Here is an 8,640-nt window from a genome sequence, read left to right as displayed (position 1 = left end):
GTTTGGTCCAGAGCTCAGTAATTGAGACAAAGACTAGAAGTGGCCTTAATCTATACAGAGTCATGGTGCCTTCTGTCTGCCTCAGCCCTGTTCTCGGTGCTTGTTTGCTTTGGGTCTTGCAGAGTAGTGTGCATTGTGGACCAAAGGAAAACCTGCTGCCAGTACACATCTTTAAAATGGGGACTGGGGTTGATGTAGTAATTATGACAAGATCTGTGTTGTGACAGACAGCCGATGGGATGGGATGGGGGATGGATGGATGAGGTGAGGGATGAGGTGGAGGATGAATGGATAGGGTAGGCGATGGGATGGAGGATGGATGGGGTGGGGCATGGAATGGGGGATGGGATGGAGGATGGATGGGATAGGGTGGTATAGAAATAAAACTCTCCTTCCTGCCCGAACGCCTAGAATCTGTCACTGGAATAGAGAGACAGAGAAGCAACCTCTCACTTGACTGATGAGATTTTGAGCTCTGGCCAAGCCTCTGGGTGTGAATTCCGGAACAATGTGGACCTTGGCACTGTGGGTGTTCCCTCTACTTTGCAAATTCAGCCTGGCAGGTAGGTCAGCTTTCATGGGTCATGCAGTTCATATGTTTTTGGATGAGAAATTTTAACTTCAGAAGAAAGAAATTCTGAACACCAACAGATGAACAACATAGAATCTGTGAGATTTTGAGTGAGTGTGTGTGCGTGTGCATGCAAGCTTGCATATGTGTGCTGACAACAGAAAGTGCATATTCTTACATTAAATTTGGAGAGATGATTTGTCATGTTCTTAAATGAAGAGATGCTCTTAAAATCAAGATCATTTAGACATGTAATCCACAGGCTACATACATTCCAGATTAGCTGTGAGTGAGACCCAACACATTTATTGATCACAACATCTTGCCACAGTATCAGAGGGATAGACAACCTAAGGGATAGCTATAAGTATAGTCTGGCATAAAATTGCAAGCTTAATTTATGAGATAGCTTTTGCAATTTTTGTTTGTAACTCAGTTTCACGGTTCTCAAGACTGAAGCTTATAGATGAGTTTCTCATGTCGATGTCAAAAGTTTGATCACACCTAGACCATGCTAACCTAAGAGGCGATTCATTTTATCACAACTTACTTTTAAAAAATTAAGATAGAAAGAATCACTCAGGTCTAGATATTAAAAGGCAAGGGAAGTGCCATTTACTAGCAATTGTATGTTTCTTGCATGTCAGATGGTCAAGGCATTGCCCCATGACCATTCCTAATCTTAAAGAGCCAAGGGTAAAGTTCTCTGGTGTGTTTAAGAAGAAGAGATAATGATACTGAAGAACATTTACTCTTCCTTAGGTTTCTTCTGTGATATCCATATCAAATGTCTTGGTTTCTCTTGTATGGCAAGCAGCAAGCTCTGAACAAAGGCAGCCTGATGTGGATTCCTCTCTGTATGCTGTGAAAACCATTGGTTACTAAAGAAGCTGTTTTGGGCCTGAAATAGGGTGGAGCAGAGCTAGGCAGGGAAAACTAAACTGAATGCTGGGAGAAAGAAGGAAGAGTTGAGGAGAAGCCATGTAGCCCCACAAGAGACATACTGGGGGTGGAACTTTACTGGGTAAGCCACAGCCACATGGCAGTACACAGATTAATGGAGATGGGCTAGTTTAAGATGTAAACACACTTCCATGAAAGAACAATTCCATGTCTTGAAGAAACTGAGGTCATAAGACTCTTGTCTTGTTTTCTTAGAGTTTTCTCACAAGCACTCGGAGTTCTCCTCACACAACTCCGTTCTTGGACTATGTTCTGACACTGTAATTTATTCTCAATTCTGTTCATGAATATGCAAATTCTACTACTTAGGGATGCCTTATGGCTCTAGACTCCCGTTCTGAATTAAACATTGCATGCGTTTTCGGTTCAATAGGAACATCGGCTCTAAGATGTGGTTTCTTTAGGGAAAAAAGGTTGGTGCATAAAGGTATGGCATAAATCAGCATTTTTGAGCTTTTCTTAAGTCCATATCATAATCACTTATTCGGAGGCGTTCATTTGACGCCTGGCTTAGCAATTCACCTGCAGTTAATATTCACTTACAGTAGGTTTTGCTTCTAAGTATTTTTATTAGGAATGAATGTAAAAGTTTGTTATTTTATTTTTAGTAGAAATCAGTTCTTCAAAGGGAATAACTGAGGTGACAAACATTTCCTGAGTCTAATTAGGAGACTGCACCTAGCAAATGCCACTTGGACAGTGTTGATTAAACTATGGTGTGCCAGCAATGGTTTCTGTGCACTGATGCCATCTTTCTCTGACTTTTCCCTAGTTCTGCCAGCTAAGCCCGAGAACATTTCCTGCATTTTCTACTTTGACAAAAATATGAATTGTACTTGGAGTCCACAGGAAAAAATTGGTGACACCAATTATACCGTGAGGCTGACTTAGTAAGTGTGGGAGACTGTGTGTGCTCTCGGCAGGAGGCAGAGACTGTGTATGTGTGTGTATGTGTGTGTGCTCTCGGCAGGAGGCAGAGACTGTGTATGTGTGCATGTGTGTGTGCTCTCAGCAGGAGGCAGAGACGTGTGATGTGTATGTGTGTGTATGTGTGTGTGCTCTCAGCAGGAGGCAGAGATGTGTGTGGTGTGTGTGTGTGTGTGTGTGTGTGTGTGCTCTCAGCAGGAGGCAGAGACTGTGTATGTGTGCATGTGTGTGTGCTCTCAGGGGAGGCAGAGACTCTGTGTATGTGTGTGTATTCACAAGTATGTGCTCTGAAAGAGAAGTCTACTTTATGTTCCCAATAGAAGAAACAAGAAAGGAAGAAAAACAGAATAAATCCTCCCCCTAGGGAAGAGAGAGGGCACAGGGACAGCCCTGTGGCTGGTAGTTTTTAATCAGGACTTTAAAGAGATCTGGAAGTGTGCAAAAGGAAAGAAAGGGTGCCCGCCACTCAAAGTTATGACCTGCAAACCTTAGCTATAGAACTAGCAACCATCACAGTCCAGACTTGGGATTTACTCTGTTCGTAGAGTACTGTCTGTGGCTTCACCTTGTTCATCCTATACAGACCTGTAGGGATAAGTTCCGCCCCTTAGGGGGCGTGTTCGCCTCGGGCTAATGTTTACCTATAAATATGGCGAGCATGCTCGCAGTGCTTGCTTCTGCTTTCCTGGTCTCCGCGGGAACGGTGGTTCTGTAAGTCTATTTCTGCATTAAAGCTGTATATATATTTTTACAATCTGTCTGCATTCGTTTACGCCGTTACACAGACCCCTATGTGGTGCAAACATCACCTCCCTCGCTTAACAGAAAACCTGAGGAACTGGCTCAAAGGCAAAGCTAGGATCAAACCCAGCTCTTCCTAGAGCCTGTGCTGGTGACACAACACTACCCCAACCTCCAGGTTCTCTCTGATCCTCAGATTCCACATGTCTAAGCTCTGTTCCTCCCCAGTACACACTCACAACTTGCAAACTGAGCCTCCTATTCAGTTCTGCTCCATCTCTGCTCCATCTGATCAACCTCAGGACCACATAGGTTATGTCCGTGCCCACATGTCACCGCTCTGGAGGCGTTGGCACCTCCTAATCCTTTCTAAATAGTTCATCAACTAAGCATGTAAACATCTGATCTTACAGGGGCCATTTTCATTCAAATCACCACGTCTACCTGTCCTCTATCTATTATCTATGTGTTTATTATCTCTTTATCAATCTTTTATTTATCTGTACTTAGAGCTATCTATCTTAATGATTTTTTAAAAAACCATATACAAATGATAAAAATTCATCATGAAACACACAAATGTTTTCTATTGCACCCTCAAAAGACAGTAATTTAAACATCTTTATGAAGAGCTTTCCAAGCATCTCTGACAAATCACATAAATGTATGTTTGTATAAAACTGATCAATCTGTGCATGCTATGTATCCTATTAGAAGGTGGGGTATCTTTCCACATCAGTAACCATGAGTATAATAATAGCTATAATTTTAAATATTATTTATATTTATAATTATTTAGCAAACCCTCTGATGGTTTCCTTATGTTGCCCTAGCTGTCCTGGAATGCACTCTGTAGACCAGGCTGGCCTCGAACTCACAGAGATTCATCTGCCTCTACCTCCTGAGTGCTGGATTGAAGTCATGCACCACCAGTGCCTGGCTTGAAAGGATAAATCCTTAAGGCTCTAGCTTTAATATTCTAACTCTAGTCTGCATTTGAACAATTTGTTCTTTATTTCTTAAAGTAGGAATGCATTATCACACAGTCTATGGGGTTGATTGTAATCTGTGTTTCTGATGGTAAGAATACACAGTCATATAGAAAGTCTGCTTGTCTCCAGGTCTGTGTAGCTCACAGCATCTCAGGCAGGCAGGATGCAGGGACCTTTGGAAGAGAGATACAAACCCTGGACCAGACACTTCTGAGAAACCCAGTGCAAAACTAACAAATACTACTTAGACCTTGTAAGTGTTATTTTGTTTTCAGCAGTCTGTACTGAACTCATGGTGAATTTTCTTTTCTCTCGAAGCTCCTTTGGGAAATTGAGTTTTATCAAGCAGGTCACAAATGCTTCGTGTTCTTTTTCCCGTTCGTATATAATACACCCAGATATCTGCACTGTTGAAGTAGAAGCTCAGAACAGAGACGGGAGCACGAAATCTGACATCACAAGCTGGAACCTCGACCACATAGGTGAGTGGCTGATGACATCAGTGTCGTTACACTGAATAATTACTCTCCCACTTCCTTCTCAAAATAGACTCTGAGTTTGAGGGAGTAATAGGTATGTGCTGTGGGCCTAGAAAAGATGCCTGTTGAAGAAGGAAGGGGAGGAGAGGGAAGAAGAAGATGGAAGAAATTAATTAAATGAGGAAAAAGAGTGATAAACAGGAGGGTTCTGGCTGACCATTGATCTCTTTTGCAGTATGAGATATGAATGGCTCTCAGAGAAATAAACAGGGTCTCCTCAGCATGTCATCGTTGCTCGTGAAGGAAAAGAGGAACTCTTATTTTTAAAAAAACTGTCTCCAATTGTTGTCTTTCGAACTTTAAAAAATTTTTTTAACCATAAATTTAAAGTGACTGCTTTATTTAAATATAATTAATATACTATAGATTCAAAGTGTTAAAGTATACAATTCAGTGGATTTATTATGTGCATAAAATTCTTTAACTATTACCACTAATTCAATAATAGGATTAAGTTCAATTAATCAAAAAAACTTCATACTTAACAGTACCAAGTTCCTTATCATTTATTTGCCTTTTCCTCCAACTTCTAGCAACTTCAAGCATGTTTTTTTTTATCCCTATAGATTTACCTACTAGGACCACTTCATATAAATAGAATTGTGTAATCTGTGGCCTTTTTATTTGACTTCTATAATGACTTCAAGATCTGTCATTTGTTAGAACTCTGCTCCATTTCAATGGCTGACTTGCATTCCATGAAATGGGTGTGTCGTCTTATGTCGATCCATTTGTCAGCTGGGGTACATTTAGGTTGTTCCTATTTTCTGGTTAGTATGAATAGTGCTTCTGTGAACATTGGTATAAACGTTTGCTTGAAAAATCTCTTAAATGATCTTAGATCTATACCTACTGCAATTGCTGTGTCCCTTGGCAACTCAGTTTAACTTCTTGAGGATTTGCCAAACTTGGTCAAAGTAACTGTAGCAGTTACCATTCTCACTGACTGTGTATGAAAGTTCCGGTTTCTTTACAGTCGTGCTGGTGGGTCAGTGTGACTTGTACCCCACTGGGGTCCTGATTCACATTGTGGCATCTGCAGTGACTGTTTCATTTAAAAATTTTGCCCATTTTTACTTTTTTTTTGAAAAGTATTTCGTTGGCTATATTAATCACCAGCAATGGCTTTCATCATGGCCTTTCCACACACATATAAAACCTATTTTGATAATATTCCTCCCATGACTTTTCTTGTCCCGCTCCTACCCCACTGATCCCTTCCCAGCTCTGCTGTGTTTTAAGGTTTCTTCCTATTTGGAATAGGTGATTAACAAATATTTTCTCCCTTTGTTTGGATGATCTTTAACATTTTTTTGATCTTCTAAATTTTTTGATAGTATCTTTTTAGACAGCAAAATAAGTTTGATGAACTCAGTGCACTGGTTTCTCTTTTACTGCTTGTGCTTCAGAGATTGCCTCTAAGAAACAAATCATCACCAACTTTAATTTTTTGCTGTGTTTTCTTCTAAGGTTTTTAAATGACTGCACTTTGTCCATTTGTTCCATTCCAAGTAATTTTGATTGTTTGACTTCGGTGTTTGGGGCAGGTTGGCCTCACGTGATACAGTTGAGATGAAATTTGATTTTCATGCCCTCGGCCTCTCGGGTGCTAGGGTTATAGGCATGTACTATCATGCCTGGCCCATTGAGCTAACTTTTTAAAAGGTGTCTTTTTATTTAATTTTAATTTTGCATGTGGGTGTGGGAGCATGGGCCCAGGACCTTATAAAGGCCAAGGGAGTCGAACCTCCTGGAGCTGGAGCTGAAAGGTGATTGTGAGCTACCTGACGTGGGTGCTGGGACCTGAACTTGGGTCCTCTGTGGTAGCACTGCACACTCTGAGCCATGTCTCTAGCCTCCTGGGGTAGTTTTTAAACATAGTGCTAACAGTATTGGTCAGCTTTTTGTTGCTATAGCACATATCTAGACTGTTTATTAAAGAGAAAAGACTTATTTTAGAGGGTTCAGTCTGTGCCAGTCAGCCCCATTGCTGCAAAGCCCCTTACTTCCTGGCTGGAGAACAAAACAGAAGAGAGAGAAAGTCATCAGGCTCCATTGTCCTCTTCAAAAGTAAATGCCTAGTGTCGTCCCCTCCCCAAACTGCCTACTAGGCTCCACCCCTTAAAAGTGCCATGACCTTCCAGTAGCCACAGGTGAGAACCAGACTTCTAATACAGGGACTTAAAGATTAACAGTGTGACATTCTTTTTAGAAACTAAACATCTTTTTAACTTTAGTTTTTTTTTTTGTTTCTGTTGAGCTATATATTTTTCTCCACTCCTCTCCCTTCCTCCCCCCTCCCCTTCTACCTTTTCCCATGATTCCCACTCTCCCAATTTACTCAGGAGATCTTGTCTTTTTCTACTTCCCATGTAGATCAGGTCTATGTATATCTCTCTTAGGGTTCTCATTGTTGTCTAGGTTCTCTGGAATTGTGAATTGTAGGTTGCTTTTTTTTTCTTCATATCTAAAAGCCACTTATGAGTGAGTACATATTATATTTGTCTTTCTGGGTCTAGGTTACCTCACTCAATATGATATTTTCTAGATCCATCCATTTGCCTGCAAAATTTAAGACTTCATTTTTTTCTGCTGTGTAGTGCTCCATTGTGTAAATGTAACACATTTTCCTTATCTATTCTTCGGTTGAGGAGCATTTAGGTTGTTTCCAGGTTCTGGTTATGACAAACAGTGCTGCTATGAACATAGTTGAGCACATGTCTTTTGGGTATATGCCCAAAAGTGGCATTATTGGGTTTGAGGAAGGTTGTTTCCTAATTTTCTGAGAAGTCAAAAATCACCATACTAATTTCCAAAAAGGTTGTACCAGTTTGCACTCCCACCAGCAATGGAGGAGTGTTCTCTTTACCCCACATCCTCTCCAGCATAAGCTGTCATCAGTGTTTTTGATCTTGGCCATTCTTATAGGAGTAAGATGGAATCTCAGAGTTGTTTTGATTTGCATTTCTCTGATGGCTAAGGACGTTGAACATTTCCTTAAGTATCTTTCAGCCATTTTAGATTCATCCATTGAGAGTTCTCTGTTTAGGTCTGTACCCCATTTTTTTATTGGATTATTCTTTTGATGACCAATTTCTTAAGTTCTTTGTGTATTTTAGAGATCAGCCCTCTGTTTGATATGGGGTTGGTGAAGATCTTTTCCCATTCTGTAGGCTGCCATTTTGTCTTGTTGACCGTGTCCTTTGCTTTACAGAAGCTTTTCAGTTTCAGGAGGTCCTGTTTATTAATAGTTTCTCTCAGTGTCTGTGCTACTGTGGTTATATTTAGGAAGTGATCTCCTGTGTCAATGCGTTCAAGTATACTTCCTACTTTGTCTTCAATAGGTTTAGTGTGGTTGGCTTTATGTTGAGGTCATTGATCCATTTGGACTTGAGTTTTGTGTATGACAATAGATATGGATTTATTTCATTCTTCTACATGTTGGTATCCAGTTATATCAGTACCCATTTGTTCAATATGTTTTCCTTTTTCCATTTTATATGCTTTGCTTCTTTGTCAAAAATCAGGTGTTAGAAGGTGTGTGGATTAATATCCAAATCTTGTTTCAGTTCCATTGGTCCTCCTGTTCATTTTTATGCCAATACCAGGCTGTTTTCAGTACTGTAATTCTGTAGTAGAGTTTGAAGTCAGGGAAGTATTTAAAGTTCCTTTATTGTACAGGATTGTCTTGGCTATCCTGGGTTTTTGCTTTTCCATATGAAGTTGAGTATTTTTCTTTTGAGGTCTGTGAAGAATTTTGCTGGGATTTTGATGGGCATTGCATTGAATCTGTAGATTGCTTTTGGTAAGATTGCCATTTTTTTTTTTGAATTTTCGAGACAGGGTTTCTCCATAGCTTTTGGTTCCTGTCCTGGAACTAGCTCTTGTAGACCAGACTGGCCTCGAA

General features: G+C 40.4%; 1 protein-coding gene across 1 annotated transcript in view; it reads left to right on the top strand.

Moving 5' to 3' along the window:
* Nucleotides 1-499: 499 nt before the first annotated feature.
* Nucleotides 500-8,640, top strand: part of Il31ra (interleukin 31 receptor A) — a 32,814-nt gene continuing 24,673 nt past the window's right edge. Inside the window, exons 1-3 of the mRNA XM_005356800.1 lie at nt 500-563; nt 2,307-2,424; nt 4,513-4,676. Of these exons, the coding sequence (XP_005356857.1) occupies nt 509-563; nt 2,307-2,424; nt 4,513-4,676 (337 nt within the window). The 5' untranslated portion in view covers nt 500-508. The remainder of the gene's footprint in view (nt 564-2,306; nt 2,425-4,512; nt 4,677-8,640) is intronic.

The sequence above is a fragment of the Microtus ochrogaster genome, chromosome 19, assembly GCF_000317375.1.
Source record: "Microtus ochrogaster isolate Prairie Vole_2 chromosome 19, MicOch1.0, whole genome shotgun sequence".
In the NCBI taxonomy this organism is placed as follows: Eukaryota; Metazoa; Chordata; class Mammalia; order Rodentia; family Cricetidae; genus Microtus; species Microtus ochrogaster.
Note: the sequence above shows the minus strand (reverse complement) of the source record. Positions and strands in the feature narration are given on the sequence as shown.